This window comes from Centropristis striata, chromosome 7 (assembly GCF_030273125.1).
Source record: "Centropristis striata isolate RG_2023a ecotype Rhode Island chromosome 7, C.striata_1.0, whole genome shotgun sequence".
NCBI lineage: Eukaryota > Metazoa > Chordata > Actinopteri > Perciformes > Serranidae > Centropristis > Centropristis striata.
In genome coordinates this window covers 26,538,246-26,558,206 of record NC_081523.1, presented here as the reverse complement: position 1 = coordinate 26,558,206, position 19,961 = coordinate 26,538,246, and the positions used below count along the sequence as shown (strand labels likewise).

The 19,961-nt window shown below is 38.5% G+C and overlaps 1 protein-coding gene across 1 annotated transcript in view; it reads right to left on the bottom strand.

Annotated features, from left to right (window-relative positions):
- The window catches only part of si:dkeyp-14d3.1 (transmembrane protein 132C), a 152,614-nt gene that overhangs the window by 36,705 nt on the left and 95,948 nt on the right, over positions 1 to 19,961 (bottom strand). Inside the window, exon 4 of the mRNA XM_059337945.1 lies at positions 6,043 to 6,229. Within this exon, the coding sequence (XP_059193928.1) occupies positions 6,043 to 6,229 (187 nt within the window). The remainder of the gene's footprint in view (positions 1 to 6,042; positions 6,230 to 19,961) is intronic.

Below are 19,961 nucleotides of genomic sequence, written 5' to 3'. Positions count from 1 at the left end.
AAGGGAGAAAAAAAAAGAGTTCATCTTTCAGAACGATGTCGCTGCTTTCCCAGAGGTGTCACCCATGGCAGAGCCCATCACTTGGCTGGGAGAATGCAATAAAAAGACCTTTTTATAATAATCAATTCCGGCAAGGGCACAGTAATTTAGAACGCAACATAAATGGGCTGGAAACGGGTCTGAGGAGCCATTGAAGTAATAGGCCATAAATGTGATCAAACCCAAAATAAGCTTCCCATTTCTAATAGTCATTAGCTTTATTGCATTACAACCTTTAGAGACATGGTCAGTTATACATCCTCGTTCAATTTATGAGATTATTTCTGGTCAAAACACAATTACGGCAGCTTTTCCATTACGACAAAATACAGTCTAGCTTATTAGACTAATTAGTGCTAATTACAGATGAAAGGACCTTCTAGAGCAAAACCACAGAGCTGTTGTGTCAACAGATGCCTTCAGCGTGCTCTGTGAAGTCTCCCCTCTCAACTTGATTAAAAAAGAGTGGAGAATTTCCCCGTGTGTTTCTCCCTCTCCGCTATCTTTGAAAACACCCCCCTTCTTCCTCTAAGTCTGTTTCTGCTCTGCTCTTCTCTCTTTCATCTATAACCTTGATTCACTGTCTACATTCACACTGATCACAATAATGATCCACTATTTCAGAAACTACAGTAACCATAACAGTGACACTAAAGGGTCAGTTTGGATTGTTGAAGCGGGGTTGTATGCGCTACTTATTCAAAGTCCTAAGTAGTTAGTGGCCGGCATGGCCTCAGTATAAAGAAGCAGGTAGGGGAACCGACAGGAAAGCTAAGCAATTTAGTGCTGGTGGCGGGGGTCAATTAAGTCATTATATCCATCTATGCTCATTTCAGAGGCAGCAGACTCAGACAGTGTTAGATCAAAAACTCTTGTATTCTGCAAGGTAAAATTACTGTTTTTGTCAGTGGAGTCTGGTGGCTTTGACAAGGGCACCGGACAGTAAAACATTCTAAATATAGCGTACACTTGAACTGATATTGGATTTTTTTATGTGGATAAAATACATTTTGCTGCTGACCCCATCCACAGCACACTGCTTCTTTGTCACTCCTCCTGCCTGCTTCTCCACACTGGGGGCGTGCCAACCACCATCTACTGACTATGGATAAGTACCTCATACAACCCCATTTCCAAAATCTGAACTATCCCTGTCAGCAGTATGCTGTGACATTAATGCTGAGTGTCTGTGATGTAATATTGCTAATTCTGCTGATCAACACTACAGTCTGCAGCACCAGCCTTCAGCCATATTCTGCTCCTCACTTTGGCTGTCAGAGACCCAGATTCTTTTTCACAAGTTAGTCATGTTTAAAGGGGACATGTTATGTTTATTTTCAGGTTTATAGTTATATTTTGCATTTCTACTAAAACACTTTAATGTTGAAAACACACACACACACACACACACACACACACACACACACACACACACATGATTTTTCTCATAATGTTGAATACATCCATCTTTACCCTGTTTCTGAAATGCTGCATTTCAGTGCCTGTCTCTTTAAGACAGACATTTTTCATAGAATTTAAACATCACCATCAAACATTATTTATAAGGCTGCCTTGTAGCTTAAAATGTTTGTATCCAGGGCCAACATGTAGTAAATATCAATTTCCTCGTATAAGGCTTCCAAATATAAACCTCAGATTAATGGAAAAATGAATTATAGTTAGTCAACTTGTTCTCTTTCTTCCCTTGATGTACATTTGGAGAATGAGTTCAGCCAACATTCCGTGGCAGAAGCAGTAAAAACATGATGTTGGATCTGCATCGCTGGGGCAGACATGTTTGAGTTATGAGGTCTGACCACTCTGTTCTTTTCCTTATGATATTTCCATATTGCATGATTGGTTTTTCCCCTTAAAGTAATCTGACATTTGTTTCAAATGTCATATAAACTAATGGATAAAGTTACAAGCCTTGACATCTTACCATCAATGAAAGTCATCATTACTGGGCATGTGATTATCATACTATATATTCTGTCCGCCCACATTTCATACACCAGCACTCTGCTACATCTCCATCTCCACTACTCTATTAGCGACTCCAATTCTCCGTGCAGAAACCTGTTTTCTGTTGGAATCACTGATTTTGTTTTCCCTTTTGGTGGAGGCAAGGTGGTGACGGTGGTGGGGGTGATGTGTGTGTGTGTGTGTGTGTAAGCAGGGTTGACGGCGCTGCTCTTACATTACCTTACTTCCTCTTTTCTATCAGCGAGGAGTGTAGCAGCGGGAAGAGAGAGGAACTTATCTGTGGGCCTTTCATGCCACAGTGATCCCAAGTAATCTAATTCAGCCTTCCTCTTTCTCGCTTGTGTGCTTCTCTCATATTGGTGCATGCAGATTGCAGAAGTCTTATATGCTTGTGTGCATGTGTGTGTGTGAAAAATAAGAGTGAGGGAGGGAAAAAAGGGGACAGAGGGAGACAGACAGAGTTAATGAGTTCTGAATGTGTCTGCATGTATAAGTATTTGTGTTATGTTCTGAGTACCATGAGGTGGCTGGAGATGCTGTGCACCTTGGGAAGTTATCCGTGCAGGAGCAGCACTTGAAAGAAGTAGACAAGCGGAGAGTGAGTCTCACGGATGAGCAAAATAAAATGAAATAAAATTGTCCCAATCAACGCCTTTTCAGCAAAAGTCTGATGATGAAAAACTTTGAAATGTTAGAATCAAAGGTACACAGTGATCAGCGAACCTGATCCTCCTCAATACACAGTATCCACACAGTGTCTGACACGATAGCAGCTGCTTCACTGACTCACTGACAGGTCCTCTGAATAGAATAGCAAATCAAGGTACGGAAGGGAAAATCAAGCCTTTCTGCACATGCACGGCACGCACACACAGTTTCAGTACACATGAAACACTATTCATCTTTATCTCCTGAGAGGCTGCTTCCTAAATTACCCTGCCCCTAATTGATTTAGCCAAGTTTAGCAAATAATTGTAATATCAGGTTAATTGAGATGGATTTTTGCCACTGTGAAAAAACTTGATTTATAGTGAGCCATTAAAATCCTTAAAATGAGCAGAATATTAAAAAAGCTGACAGTTTTAGGTTTGATTGGAGTAGTGCGCATACATTTACAGAATTAATTTAACAAAATTAATAGATCCATAAAATTATTTCCTCATCTCTCTTTCCTGCCAAGTGAAATTAAATCAATGGAAAAAAAATTAAAATGATGTAAAAATCATATTATTATTATTATCGTTATTATTATTACTGATAATAATAATAATAATAATAATAATAATATAATTATTTTTTATTTTATTTATTGTTTTTTGACAAACAAACTTTTTTTTCAATTTAAAATGTTATTTTCCTTGTGCAATCAGCTGCAAATTGTGGTCAGTTTTGTTTCAGAGCTGAGCCTTTTTGAGGTAATAAATCAATTTCTTTGTCAGTGGAAAGTGTGGGAGCAATTTCTTATGAATTCCTAGAGCAAAGCAAGCAGGCTGTTGATACATCACTGACATGAAAAGGATGTGAGAGAAGGAACTCGAACAATACTGCAGCATTAAACGCAACGCTTCAATTATCCAGAGAATGGATCAGTGGGTGAGGATACGCCGTATTCCTCTGAATCCAGGAGCAGCCACCCACGTGCATCTATCATCTACACAGCTACGGGCAATACTTAGAGAATAACTCTAACACAACAGTCAGGTCTGCATCATGCAGATCAGAAGCACTGAAATAGAAATGAATGCAAGTTTTGTTTCAGTAATCAGTGCTGATGTGACACCTTTTTTTTTCACAAATTGATGTTGCTCATTTGTTTCACCTGAATGTTCTTGATCTAAATCAGAAGCAGTGCGCTCTGGGTCGCTCAACAAAGCCCTCCATGTGAAGCTTTATAGGAGGAGCTGGGCTTAATCTACACAACAGAGTACCTGTGCTCTGCTGGTGGAGGGAGACACACAGCCCCAGGCGTACCCTCAGGCCAGAGCCAGACTCTGGACCCCATCTGAGGCCTGCTGGGAGCTACAGATGCTCTCCTCCTGCCGAGCTCCTGAACACAGTCTGCGGGCACAGACCCACCTTTACTTTCTTTATCTAAGCAGCAGTGAGTGGAGGAATTATTCAGATGTTGTGATTACATAATTGAATAATTAGCCCGAACTTTGCAAAGTTAGACCAAACTGAAGCACCATACCATCAAAACTTTTATTCCGTTTTGATAGGAAAAACACCAAGAGTTTTGGTGGCGATCCCCCGTCCCGCCTGTTATGTGACACTAGCATCCAAACTTGGTATTGTCCCCGTTGTGGGCTCTGTGTGTCTCTTTATAAGTTGATTAACGGTGAATGGTATAAACAATGGGATGGCCTTTAAATAAAAATATCTACACTTCCAAAAAATATGCATGTTGCATTTGCATCACATTGTGCAATATTTAACTTTATAATATGCTATCACATAATCTTAGCTAGCTAGCTAGCTGGCTATAGGCAACAGGCTATGTTCAATTAGGACTATTACATTTAGTATTCTGTAGACATACAGGAATCTGATTTTTTTTTTTATTGTCCCTCTGAATAAAGTTTTACTTAATTAAAATGAACTAAATTGGATTCTAAAGTTGACCTAACTTCTTCTATTTAGGTGTGAACACTTGACAGAGCATCTAAAATAAGAAGTCTTGTATCTACAGGTGACAAAAGACTCAATGTAAATAGATGGCATGAATGCAGAAAAAAACAACTGGTTTACTTTGCATCGAGAAACTTTATGTTTTTCAGTTTGATGCCCCGCGAGCAGGATGCAGGATCGCATTCGTGTTAATACATGTTATTGGTGCAAGTGTAAACAACACCGCAACTATTAACTCACATAACTACTATTGCTGCTTTGTACCTGTTGTTAAGATACATGGGAAAACTAAACGTCACAATGTCTGGATTAAGAAAATCATCAGGAGGTGTGCACAGCTCAGTGAATTTCATCCCATTGTCCAGGAAATGCATCTGTTTGACTGCTTGCAGGTGACACCTACAATTGTGGTGGGGTCTTTGCTTTGTTTTCAGGGTAGAGCTGCAGACCCTCAGAATGTCTCTGCTACAAGTAAAAGTCCTCTGTTACAAGATAAAATGTTGTAATCAACTAAATGTACATTAAATCAGCAAACAAAATATATAAGTAAAGTAAAGTTAAAGTAGTTGGTATGCAGACTGTTCCTAAGAGTGTTATTGTGTATCTACTGGATTATTATCACTGATGCATTTGCCTGTATGCAGCATATTGATGTTGAAGCTGGTCACGGTAGAACTAATTGTAATTATTTTATATATACTGTTGAAGTGTAGGAGGTATTTACAATTAGTTGATTTAGATTGTTTTGTTTACTTTGTTTACTTTTTCTAGGAATGCACCACAGGCAACTGCCTTGTGTAGGCAGACGTGTGTATAGACCAGCATCACTATCTATTGCTCTATAAACTCATTAATTTTTTTTGTATGTAAAATTGTATCTAAAAAAGTTTGTCACTATAGCCATCAGATCAATGTGATGAGGTGAAAAGTACAATATTTCCTATTTCCTTCTAAATGCAGTCCAGCAGTTGATATAATGTATGTGTAGCCTTGGCAGTAATGTATTCATATAAGCTGAAAGAAATGTACTCTTATGAATAGTATTTCAATGCCAGGGAACAAGACATGAAAGGAAATATCCTTGCAACCCACCTCACCATTCAAATGTTTAGAAAAACACTTTTTTTTTCATAAATCCCTAATTGAAAGTCTGTACAATGCATGTGACCAGATTGTGATTGGATTCATGTTTCTCCTTCAGACTGCCACCATCCATGATTAGAAGTGCAGCAATTTCCAATGCACAGTCTAACATTCATGTGCTGAAAGAAAACATATGCAAATGTTGATTCAAAGTGGAAAAAAAGTGCTCCACATTTCACATTCAGAGTGATGAGAGTGCAGCCATCTATTTGGGTGTGGCAGTGAGCTGGAAGTGGCATTGCTCACCATGGCCAGGGGCACGATGCCCGCCAAGTCCTCCTGCGCCAGTTGGATTTCCGTCTCAGCCTCTTGTGTGGCGGCGCGACTGGCCGGGTACTCCACCTGCCAGGCCATCCAGCGGCTGCCCAGCGGCTCCGGAAAGCTTTCCATTTTCAGATCCACCTGGAGCACCCTCTGAACTCCCATCTCAGCCCTGCCAGAGAAACAGACAGAAAAAAGAGAGTGTCAGTGAATGGTTAAGCAGATGGCTGGGCGAGAGCGTGTGTGTGTTCGTGAGCTCATTCAACCTACTGTCTGCTCTAATGACGACAAACAGTAAAGGCTGATGAATGTGTCTGTGGCTGAAATCTATGACATTTTACCGACTGAGATTCTTCAAAATGTCAAGTCCCTTTGTGTTTGCCTCCCCGCTCAACCCTCTGCTTTACAGGATGATATGGCAGCCCTTTTTTCCCCCCTCTCAAACGTTTCCACAGGTGATGCACACTCTAAACACAAGCTATCATCTAATGACTGGTCCTCAAAGCAGTTCAGAGGAATGCTTCACCCCACGCTAAGGTGTTGATGGTCGGGTTTGTCACCGGTGCCCTTGTTTGCCGTAGCAGAGCGTAAATATACGACATACTTTGGCACGATCTACGGCAGGCCCGAATTAAGTCAGACAAATGGAGAGCGTTGATAATAAAATTTCCCATGGCGCCATAAGTCTCTGGTGCTCAGAGTTTAAATATAGCCCGGAGGCAGGAAAGGTCAGCTTTGCACGGGAGCCGGAGGAGATGGGAAATGGCACAAGATCTGTTAGCCACGTCTTGCGTGTCAAATGGCGGGACTCGGGGCCAATAAATTTCATGCATGGTCTCTGTGGCACACCGGCACAAAACAGCATCTTGTAATTCGAACATGGTGAGGGGGAGAGAGACAGAGAAGAGGAGGGATGAATAAATCCACATTTGCTTGGAGAGGAAGGTGCATGTAACATGAAGAAAATAGTGTGAAGCATGAGGCAGCCAAAGGAGAATTTTTAATGGCAAATTAAACAAAAGCTAACAAAACGTTAAGTATAAAGAGAGATGATACATATGAGATTCATCTTAAGACAACGACGCAAGCATGTATAACATCCTAAAATATGAATAAGGGGACTAAAACAGTAAAACGATAAATAATAGAAAATGTTTTATCCTCTTCTCTTCTTTTCACATACAGTACCTCTGACACTATTTCCACAGCATTCTCATATTATTCAGTTTTATTCTGAGAGAATGAAAGATTTGTTGCGCAGCAGAGCACAACAACCCAATTTTCACATCCAACAGAGGTGTGTATGAATAATTAAGCTGACAACCAAATAACTTGTGTCACATTTCATAACGGCGTACCAATCAGAGCGCCGAGTCACTGAAGGCGTAGTACGACATCATGGACTTACATAACCGTCCCACAATGCTGTGGGAAAAGACAGATGCTAATCTCAGACTGGTTCAAGGTTTAGCAGGCAAACAACGGTAACAGATGATGCTCTGAACGTCCAGAAATAAAACCTTTGAGAGCTCCAGAGGCAGCAAGCGTCAGGGACCTGTGTCAGCCTTCAGCACAAATGGCCTACTTTTCCACGGCACAGACAGACTTTTGCTCCGGCAAACATCACACACTTTAGGCATGCGACGAGACAGACAGGGAAAAGAATGAAAGTGACTGCACAGCAGAAAGGTTTTTATTACACTGTACACAGGACAGGAGCTAAACTCACACCTTCACAAGAGCCTTGAGAAAAGACAGAAAAGTTGACTGTTATTAGCTTCTTTTTCTCTCTTTCCCTTCAGAGATGTCAATTATTTCCCTTCTCGCATGATCCAGTTGGCAGAGTTTAATAGCAGCTGCGAATGCTGTGAATTTTATGAGGTTTTTTTTATATTTCTTGCAACAATAAAAAACGGCAACAAAATATTGAGGTTATACAAATTTACATTGTCGGGTAAAAATAGTCCCTGTGCTTCGATTTACCATGCAGACATACTGTTAATTTTGCATTTTTGTGACAGAAATATCCAACTTCAAAACAGGACCTGAATGACGACAACCATATAAAAATAAGGACGAGTGAAGGGATGAGAAGGGACGGGATCTTGAAGTTAGTGCAAAGTTGAGGTTGAGGAGGAAAAGTGTAAACTATGGCCGCTCTTTGACTCCGATTGATGATATGGAGATGAATTGAAATTATGGCAGTGTATGGAGAATGTGTGTGCTTGTGATTTAGTAAAAAATTGTGAAAGCTGTGACTATAATAAATACAATGTCCATGGTGAAAGTGGTTTATTTATAGCATTTTTTATGGCAACTCTTAAAAGCGAAAGCTGCTGCAGGTTGTATATCTATCTAGCCAATAATTTGTAAAGCAGATGGCAAAATGCGGAAACAATAAATAGACATTTTGCGCTCTTCACCTCACGTAGAAAGCCCGGCGGCAACCACTGTTTGATCTGCTATACTTGACCCCCATTGACACAAGTCATAAAATGATTGTTCCTGTCAGGGTGAATGGGACTTACAGACACGGACCGTATACACCAGTGTGGCATCCTGAGCCGACCTGCCCTCTCCGAGTCAGCTAATCACATGGCTCGTTGGGGGAAGCTGTTCATTTCTCTGTCACTTCCAGCATGGGGTCTAATTCAATTAGCAACAAAGGGCCTGTGGATGTGTGCCACACAGCTGGCCTCGGCCTGATAATTATCTGTAAACTAGCTGTGGTTTGACTAAATCTGAGGCCAGACAGACGACCGGAGGGCAGCCAAAGGCAATAGAGAGGTTCTCAGTAGATAACAGGCCCTAAAGTTGGAAGCAGCTGGCCCTGTGGCTTCAGAGACCCAACTGGAGAGGAAATGTGACTTGACAAGGTGCTGCCCGAGAACGCTGACAGCTGACTCACTGAGAATAGCAGAGAGATGGCTGCGAGGGTGCTGTTTAGGCACATTCAGGATGCTCATTAATCACAGCGACACTAGCAGATCTGTAGGACAGTGAAACATAAGAGAATATCTTAGCACAGTAATTTATGTGTTTAAGATGCTATATGGAGCATTTTTATACGTCAGAATGACAATATAAGCCGGTGGATGACATAAATATCCAAGGCTGTTGTGATGACTGGTGACAGCAGCCTCTCACAACACTGCTAGTGTTAGAGTTTTAGAAATGTACAAGACATTACAACTCTGTTTGCTTCCTGTCATAAAGAGGTTGTTGTAAGATTATTTCACAATATAAAATCAGAGTGGATGACGTTTGTATTGTTCACTGCAAAAAGTTTTGTGCTATTTCCGCGAAATATTTTAAAGCTAAATTGCATCTGTGAAATTATTGCTAAGCATCTTTGTTATATGAGACTGCGTGCTACGAATGTTTGTTTTTGGTATAGATTGATCTGCAAATTCTTTTGTCAATTAAAGGAAATGTTAGAGTTCTGTCTGGTGCAAACTAGAGGATTTTCACATGGGAGACTACAGACATAACAACAGATTGAAATAATGTCTTAATATATAAATAATAAATTAATCAATAAATTAGAATATCATGGAAAAGTCCATTTCCAGTAGTTCAAGTCAAATTGCCCCAACCAAGTATTGAGTGCATATAGATGGACATACTTTTCAGAGGCCAACATTTCCATATTAAACATACTTTTTAAAATTGGTCTTTTGTAATGTTACATTTTTTTTGAGACACTGAATTTTAGCTCTTCATGAAATGCCAGCCATAATTAGAATAAATTAAATAAATGAAGACATGAAATGTTTCATTCTGTGTGTAATATAATGGGTTATTTCCTATTTTTGAATTGAATTACTGACATAAATAAACTTTACTATAATATTCTAATTTATTGTGATGCACCTGTACATACACCAGATGATTAAGTCAAGATAGGTTCAGGCACTTTCAAAAATACTTCATACAATCACTGTCACAGACCCTCACTGTCTGTCAGTAGCTGCTCACAGGTAGCTGATTTGTTTAAACACTGGACATGCGTACACAAATGCATTCATCGAAGCCTGACAAGATGGATTTTTGTGATCTTGTGGTATTGCAAGAATCCATCCAAATTTATGAAATAAATAGCTTTTAATTTAAAAAATGATTTGTATGTTGGCATGGCTATGCATCAGTGTCACCGTAAAATTACATTGTTGGATACGTTGATCTCCAGAGATTGGTTAGGGGAAATCAACCCCCCCACACACACACATGGAAATCAATTACAGTGGAGGTAACGTCAGACTGAAGATGAAACCAGGGTGTAATGAGTTGACAGTTCTGTCTGGTATCAGGCCAGAGAGTTAGAGAAGAAGATTTATAGCACTCTCAGATATAGCTCTTGGCAAGTAAGAAAATAAACTCAACTTCTGCATTAATTGTTAAATCCATAAAATGTCAAAAAAAGCAGATGGATGCCTATCAAGAATTCTGACAAATAATCCAAATGCTAAAGACAGAACGACTTGAGAAGACGGAACAGTAACTGTTGCCCTAAAAATGTTAAATCAATCATCAAAATATTTGCTGGTTAATTTCCCATCAATCAAAACAGTTACTTGACTGATAGATGCAGCTTTGCAAATACAAAAAAATATTCTTCCACAAATCCAAACCGGTATTGTTCTCCTCCTGTCTTCACTAATTACACAGCGTAGAAACTTCTCTGCAGAGGTGATTCAGCTCCATCTTATCTCGATAGCGAACGTTAGTGAGCTATTGAATTTAGGCTGCAAGAAGGTTAAAGAAAGATAGATTTAAATGTCAAAATGAATTAACAGAAACAGGACCAAGTTATTGGAGGAATTTACTTTCTAGCAGATTTCTCTAGAGAAAGAGATGTAATTGAAAGAGCTTCTATTGTCCCATTATCAAACTCACTGTGTCATTGTGACACTCCTTGTTTAATCTCTCCCGATGTGATAGGATCCACATGCCCACTGCAGCACCCAATGGGGATTAGAGAATAAGAGAGAGATAGACAGAAAGGCTTTGTGGGATAAATAAAGTGACATTTTCAGGTCCAATTTCTTCTTTTTTCCCAACTTGTACATCAACTATCCCTTCTTTTTGCACAAGTTTAACATTAGAGCAAATATGTCTGGTAAAACATTTGAAGCCCAGGCCAGACTTTTGTATATTTTATGTATAAGATACAAAGAGTAAGATGTAGAGTATTGCCATAACAAACCTCAGCAGAGCAGCATGTAACGCTGCTGATTCACTGTAACAAGAGATGTTGAATGGAAACAGAATAGCAGATGAAGATGCATAATGCAGGCTGCTGGAACCAGAGGAGATGCGGTCCGTGGCTCTGTGTGTGTCTGTGTGTGTGGGCCTCATGCAAACTCTAAACTACTTGTGGAAGAAAAAAAATAATCAAATTTGTGGCTTCAGTGGTGCCTGAAAGCAGCACCTTGAAGCTCTGCTGTTCTCATGCTCTGTCACCTGGAACAGCAATAAACCAGTCAGCACAATGAAGCCTGGACACACACACACACACATACACCACACACACACACACGCACACACACACACAAACTGTGCATACATGTTTGTGCTTTTGCAGTATATATACTGCACCCAGGAGCATCCATGCATGAATCTGTGCCTGCAAACATTGTGGACCTAATCACTCATGCTAGATGAAGGTTCCTCAATCTAATACAAACATCAATATGCAACAAATGTCATGACTATGAAATACAATGGCCTCTACACGTGTTTGCATCTCTTTACTACCTTCATCTACACACAAAAGCTACAGTTTTTCATATGCACAATGCATCATAGCAGTTTGTACTGTACATTGTTACTATGCAATTGCGTCAACAAGCTGTAAGAAATCTCAGATCCATCATAACACTCTGCTGTACACAGCAGTGCTGCAACACTGAGGAAGCGCCTCTCTTTAAAAGACAGAAAAACACATATTTCATGAATCTTAACATAATTTTAAAAAGTAAAATTTTAAGGCAACAAATAAAATGTATTTTCACAATTAATCAATCAGCATTTTATTTCTTGATAAATTGTGGGGAATAAAAAAATCAAATTTTGTCCGACCAACATACAAGCAGAACATATTTTGCTTTTAAGTTACTAAAGCAATATAATGGTAATATTTATTATACAAAAAGCAAATAACAACTGCTTCTATTGCTGTTATTTTATTTTCACCAGAAATTCAATTCAATTCAGAACACCTTATTTGTTCGGGAGGGCAATTTGCAGAGGCATGCAGAGTAGTACAGTAACACAGTAACACAGATAAACAGTTTAGAAATAATGAAAAGAAATCACAAGGATAAGCTGTGCACATTATGATACTAGTAGAATACTTTAATACTGATTATACTCCCTAAACTATTATTACCAAGGCTGCAGCTGGGAAAATACTGAAAAACATCTGAAATGTGTGTGAATTGCCAATTGCCAAAATAAACACAAACAATTACTTCAATTACTTCAAAGTCTTTCCCACAATTATTATTCTAAATCATGTTTGTGGAGCCAAAACAAATTTAGGAATCTGGACTAGATTGTAAATGCTTCCTCTGGTTGTTTTGTAACCTCAAATTTCTTGAAAAAAAAAAAAACCCAAAATAAAATAAAATAAAATAAAGAGATGTCCTTAATGATGACTACTGTCTTGGCTGTAAGTGGCAGTTATTGTCTATAAAAAATGGTCACATTAGTTGAATGCTGAATGGGAAGCACAGATGTAGGAAATTATGAATAACTGGCCATATATGACATGTCATATGCTATGGTTATATGATAAGACTACAGTTCATGTTAATAAGACTGTTTATTGAAAAAGATATTTGATTCAGAAAGGTTTAGGTCATCACGATGAATTAGAAGTAACTTATCCTGAGTTCCTTCCAACCAGCATCCACGTCAGAGGTCAGAGCCTGTTTTTAGGCTTGATTTCTAAGAAAGGGCCCCGATGATCACAGCATGCAGCAGTCTCTGCAGACAGAGTTCTGACCAGAAACCACAGTCCTCAAGTCACTTTGTCATGGCCTTCTGATTAGCTGCTCTGCAATCACAGCAAATCACTCAGACCCTGAATGTATTATCATCACGGATACATTCACAAGGGATAATGCAGAAAACAGTGGAAAGTATGCAGCAGTGAGAAAGTAAAGTTAAGAAACTCTTCGTGGACTGGGGTTTCCATTATTATATTAATAATATTTATTATCAGGTTAATTTCATAGTGGACTTGAGTGTGGAGGGCTGTACAGAAGAATAGTTTAAGTTCTGCAAGTTCTGCACAGGAAACTTGAGGCAGATATGGAAAGTCCATTAGTATCTTTATATCCCAAACATTTTCCCCCCAGTATGTTATGGAGGGAGACGTGGGGGGAAGGAGAGGAGCCAAAGTGCGGGGAGTGGGGAGGAAGCGTGGGAGGAAAAGCACCCCCAGACACCTATACCCAGAGGATCTTTTTAATTCAGCCTTGTCCAGAATAGAAAGAGAGACACTGACAGGAAGAGAAGAAGGTGTAAACTCCCCCTGAAACACTTTCAAATAAAGGCAGGACAGGAAAGAGAATAATAGTGATAAATGTCAGCGAGGTGGAGCTGCCTCTGTGGCTTTGGATGTTCATGGTTATGCAGAGATATATTGTATGGAGTGGCCACTGGAGAGTTCGAGCTACAGAGAAGCGGGAGAAATCCAACAAGAATACAGATAATTTAAGATGAATGGTAGGGCTGTCCTCCACTTCTGAAAGTCTAAGTCGTCTAACACTCATACCATTTTGTCCACTTATTGATTAGCAGATTTAATTGACAGAACTTCTCCACAAAGAACCATGCAAAAGCACCACTTTACGTCTTTTGTTTACCAGAGATGTGCTGAAAATATATCAGAAATGGCTGCAAATAACTAATTTTCTTGGTCTATAAAATGCCAGAAAACAGTGAAAGATGCCCATCCCAGTTTCTCAGAGTCCGAGGTGATGCTTTTAAATGTCATTTTTTGTCAGTCCAATTCAAAAGATGTTCAAAGAAGAACAGAGAAAAATCTCCATATTCGAGAGGCAGAAATTGCATTTTCTTCAAAGTTTGCAATAAAAAACAAAAAATTACTTAAACAACTTTAATTTTGCAACTTATTCGGTCAATTCATCATTGTAGCTGTTCTTTGTCATTTAGCATAAAAATCATAAAAGAAATGTCTAATCAACTAAGAAATGTTTGTCAGCTAACATCAAAACAACCAATTAAGTGACTAATCTACTAATTGTAGTGGATTCATGTCACAATTTAAAATAAGTTTAACAATAGCGATAACACTTCATTCAATGTATTTATTTTAAGGTTTACATATGAACCATTGCAGCAGTAAGTCAAGTTTTCAAGAAGTGAATTCACTGGATGTTTCCTACTGATTTCAAGTATGCCTTGGCTGAAAAAATGTCAATATAGAATTTCCCTTCAGGTTAGACACAAAGAAAGAAAAGAAAAACACCAAATTCAAAGCACCTTTTCTTCCCATTCACCTGACAGCAGCAATACGTCTATGAGTGCTCTTTCCAGCCTCTCCAGGATGTAAGCTATAAAGATCCTTCTGCACAAAGTGCCTGCTGACGGGAGCCACCAGCGCCCAACATTAACTTGTCAATATGACATTCAAAATGACGCCAATTTTACATTTGATTAAACTTTAATACCAAGCTGCTTGTGATAGTATGGCTTTGTGCTGGCCGTGTGGGCGTATATGCATACTGTCTGTGTGTGTGTGTGTGTGTGTATCCATGTGCAGGATTCAGACATGTCGAAGTTTTTCCTACATGAAGGCTGCGGTGAAAGACTGGTGATACAATCAAGAGAGCTGGAGCATCCCTCATGTTGCTATCATTTCCTCAAAGATACTAAACCAATACGTTTGATTTATGGTGCGTCGACTGACATTCATCTACACGCCAGCAGAACAAAAATAGAGGAAATACTAAACTGGGCTGTTAAAGGCAGCTCTGTGTTTTAAATGCTGTGTTGGGGTTGTGGGAGTGTGATGAAAAAAATATAGATTCTGGTAACACTCTTTACAACAGGAAGCATAAATCTTTTAACACGTTTCTGTTTTGGCTCGCAAATTCCTCTTAAGTACATTCCACACTGTCATGCAATAAAACAATGTCCTGAGCATGTATAGTAGCCACTCATGGTAAAACCAGAATACAAGTTCATCTTAAACGGACAGTTCACCCCAAAATCAAAAATACATATTTTTTCTTTTGCCTGAACTGCTATTTATCACTCTAGGTCAGGGGTCAGCAACCTCTACTAAAAAGAGGGCCACTGTTGAACAAAATAAGAGGAAAATTGCCGGAAACGAGCCGCAAATCTTATTTTGAATGAAAATAAAATAGCCTACTAAGTCTAAATTAGTCTACCAACATGACTAATTGGTCAAGATGAGCATGTATTAATATGATTTTGGAGTTTGGAATCGAAAGCTAGCCTAGGGAAACTCAAAACTAGACTTGAAGTTGGCAAAATGTATAGGTTAGGGCTTTTTAAGATTTTCATAAGCTATGATGCACATTTGAGTTGACTAATATGTTTAAAAAAAGTGCTTTATTGCCGTATATAAGCTTCACATTTTTACAATTGAAGAATACAAATTGCTTTGGGCCAACATCAATGATAAATGAAAATTAAAATGTAATTTATTTTGTCACAGCCACAGGGAGCCACTGCAGATGGCCTGGAGAGACACATGTGTCGAGTGTGAGTAGCCCAATTTTAGAGATGCTGGGCATAGGGATGTCTATAATACAACCACATATGTTGTTTGCTCCTACCTCCAAATACAGGAGCTGTTCCAAAATAAGCATCCCTTCCTTGTGGCAGGAAATGGCTGTTTTAAACACATCATTAACCTTGTGAGACAGTCTTTAGCTTCAGGCTTCAAAAGGTATTTAAAAAGTAAAAAAAATGCACATAACTAAGGAAAGTGAGGTTTCTTTGATTAATAAAGCTTGACACGTGGAAGTTAAATTGCATAACTTCTATTACATTGTTTACTGTTGTATTCACACATGATATGAACAGCGTTTTTTTATAGGTCAAATGTATTACTTTGACTCATCCACTAACCATCTCATCCAGCCTAAGTGGACCATGTTTTTCTTTGGCAACATATAATTGTGCTTTCATGTCAACTCGCCTGACATGCAGAGAAACAGTTGATCTCTCATGTGAGTTAAATTTTCGCTATGTCAGAACTAATTCACAAAAAGGGTTTCCATCTCCTTTTTCACACATTAACTATTTTTCAGAAAAGACAAATACCTACGGAGTCCCTGAAGTGACATGAGAAAAAAAAAAAAAGCATTGCAAGATCTTGGCTTTGAAACTCGAAATCTGGACTTTGAAACTCGAGATCTTGACTTGAAAACTCAAGATCTGTCTACGTACAAGATAAACTTAGGTTTTGTCTGGAAAGACTCTGAGGCTTAATTAGGCTGTTTCGAGGGAAGTGCCTGACACAAGATACAAAGGGAAGTGAAAGTTAAACTACAAATGTCTGTAAAACATAATGGGACTGTGCAAAGGTGCCAACTTGGGTTAAACAGTGTAAATATAAAATCTGACGGAATCATATTGTGAAGAGAGTGCATATTCCACATGGCTACTTAATATTGTAGCCATTTTCTCTCATGTCACTTGTAAAAACACTCAGAGGTGTTTTTTAGAGGGGCTCTGTCCAGAGGGGCTCTGTAAAAACCACCTCAAGTAAGCGGAAAAAAACTATAAAGCGCATTTTCAAAATTTTTATCGAATTTTGGTGTTTCCATCAAGCTTTAATACCCTCATAGAAAACACGACTAATGTCTTACTTAAAGACATATAAGTCTAGCACCTGAAATGTTTCAATGCATATATGTCTTGCAAGTTAGACAGTGTGTGAGAGTCTTCTCTTTCCATCTCCTACGCTCCTGCCCATGAAATAGATGCGCAAAGTTGTTCCTGTTTCTTTTACACTCATTAACATCACTTCCCCCTTTGTGTCTTTCATAGTAACTACGGCCACCAGAGTGCATCGCTAATTATGGGCCGTGAAAGGCTGCTGTAAAAATGACACATTGTGGTGTATTTCGGGGGGACAGTCCCCCTGATTATAATGGAACTATATGTCACTTTGCCTGTGGTACTCAAAGCACTGAAAAAAATACATTTGAAAAAATCTACAAAAACAGACCTTGTTTTGAGCGGTTTTATGTTGGAAATATATCAGAAACCAAATAGCACCTTTATGAAACAACTCACTACAAGGTCTTACAAGCAAAGTGCCATTATATTTGAGAGAAAACAGACATCCCCATTATCTCTATCTGGGTATTTTAGAAACTGTCCCTTTAAAAAGAGAACATTACTATTAAGAAAAGTGGGCAGCGTATTTTTTATTAAAAAAGACCTTTGATACTTGAAGCTAACTGAGGTAAATACAGGTTACATCCACTTTTCTTTTTCACTAATAAAAAAAAGAGTACTACTCCAATTCAGCACTGAACTCCTATTACATTGTAAGTCTTCTGAAGGACAGTTTGAAGAAGGTCAACATCAAGCAGCACATATTTATATTGGGCCTCATGCAGGAAGCGAAATGAGAACAAATTCCTTTCTTCTTGTGTTTCTATAAGTGGTAAGAGAAAATATGACGAGCGGTTGAGAGCACTCTTACTAAGAACTAAAAAAAGATACGATTTTACAGTCAATATTTTGTCCAACACATGGAAACATCAATTGCAAACCTGAGGAACACAAAAACAGATGAATATCATATAATCAAAGAGCATTATATATAATAGATTCTTTAGATATCTTTAGTTTTTGATTTTCCAGTCATGCCATTTTTAACACTGTAAAATCAAATGTCAATTTCACTTCTGCTTCAGTTATTGAGCATGTGGAGAGTAGTTGCACACAGAACAACACCTGCTTTTATATAGTGTTTCAGGGGCATAACCTATAAACAGTTATGATCAAGTGGGATTTATCACTCCATCTGGGTAAGAGCAGATTCAGATGTTTAAGAACATCTGGAGCATCTGGACTCCATTTCCATCATTTTTATCTTAACAGAAAATTAAGAGAAATTTGAGAGACTGTTTCATGAGGACTTTTGTCCTTTCTATTCTCAACATTCTTCTTTCCCTTCTGCTGCCTGCTGATCGTTCAGTCTGAGATTTGGGTGAGTTGTAATGTTGCCTCAAATTCGAAATTATAAATATTGTACCAAACTGACTCAAATGACATCACTTAAGGCAAAATATGAGATTACACAGCTCCCTCTGACGCTACAAAATATTTTTTTGATTTTTTGATTCTTTGATTGTTAAAATTCAGTGGAGTTCCCCTTTAAATTATTTCCTCTTCTGAAACTACATCAGTGATCATAACCAGTGGTAGAAAATAAGAAAGTGCCTTTTTATACTTCTACTCAACTAGTTATTATATAGATTGTATAGGTTTTTACAGATTAAAGTATCTAACAGTAGATGTAGTAGTTACATTCAACTCTATTGTCCAACTACAGCAGTAAAATGCTATCGTTAATCCAAAATGTAATACATTGATATAACATTCACATGGCCCTGTTTTGCCACTTTTATATTTTGCTGACAATAAATCTGCCGCCACTGATCATAATAAACCACGTAAACCCAGTGAAACCTTACGTGTTTTGGGTTTTTGAGATGATAATTATCTACTACTTTCACAAAATTATTGAGTAAGACACTTGTACTTAAAAAAGTGTTCTCCACTGTCAGCTCTCCAATTAAGACATTAAGTCCTTAAAACAATAATAATATATAATATAATAAAGGAGGACACACTTTTAAAAAAGGTGTTCTAGACCGCACTTCTTTGTTCTGCTTTCCCAATAGACAAGAAATACATTCTGGGAAATGTAATTTCCATTTATCTTATTCTCTAGGAGCTCATAAAAAAGATAGGGCTGTTACATTTTAAATAACCTACAGTCCCTGAATTAAAACCCACTTTTAATAGGCATCGGATTCCCTTTAATTTAATCATTTATTCTTTACCCCCTTTTTCTAACGTGTACACAGAGAAAAGGGCTGAGTGCTATTAATTATACGATTATAATGAACCATGGGCGCAAACCAAGAGCTTCTGGCTTGTGTGCATCAAACCCAATAAGGGGATCAAATTCCCGATTAGCTTAACAGTGTTCTGCAGCATTCATCAGCCGAAATATTCAACTCCCACACACACTCTCGCTGCTCTCTCACTCTTCTCAGCTGGCCTCGCTCCCTCTCTAAGTCATGCAAACTGTCACACACATGATTAAATGTACATGGGAAAAGACAGAATAAACTAACTGCTATATGTGGCCTTGGATTGTGGAGAGCTTTTGTCATTGCTTTAATTTATATCACTCAAATAATTTATGGCCACTTCAATAAAATGTTTAGTTGGCACAATGATACGCTTCTACACAGAGACAAAAAGACAATATTTAAGACATACATTTTATCTGTGCAGTAATATGCTGCAGCAAGAAAATAGAGACACTACATCTCCAGACAGACAGACTAGTTAAAAGTCAATTTGTCTGCAGGGGATAAAGAATGAAAGGACGCTGGATGCAAAAGGTAGAAGAGTGTCAGGAGGCAAATATTCCATTATTACATTTGTTTCTTAACTTGCTCCAGATTGCCTTGAGAGACACAGTCTGTTAGCCCGGGCTCAAACAGTGGCATATCTATTCCCAGACAACAAAATCTCATCTTGGAGCTAATGAAATGCACCATGCCAACAATTGTCTAATCAAAACTAAATGCTTTTCTGCAGTGCAACATCATTAGAGTCCATCAGCTGAAGTAGGCTCCATGGTGTAA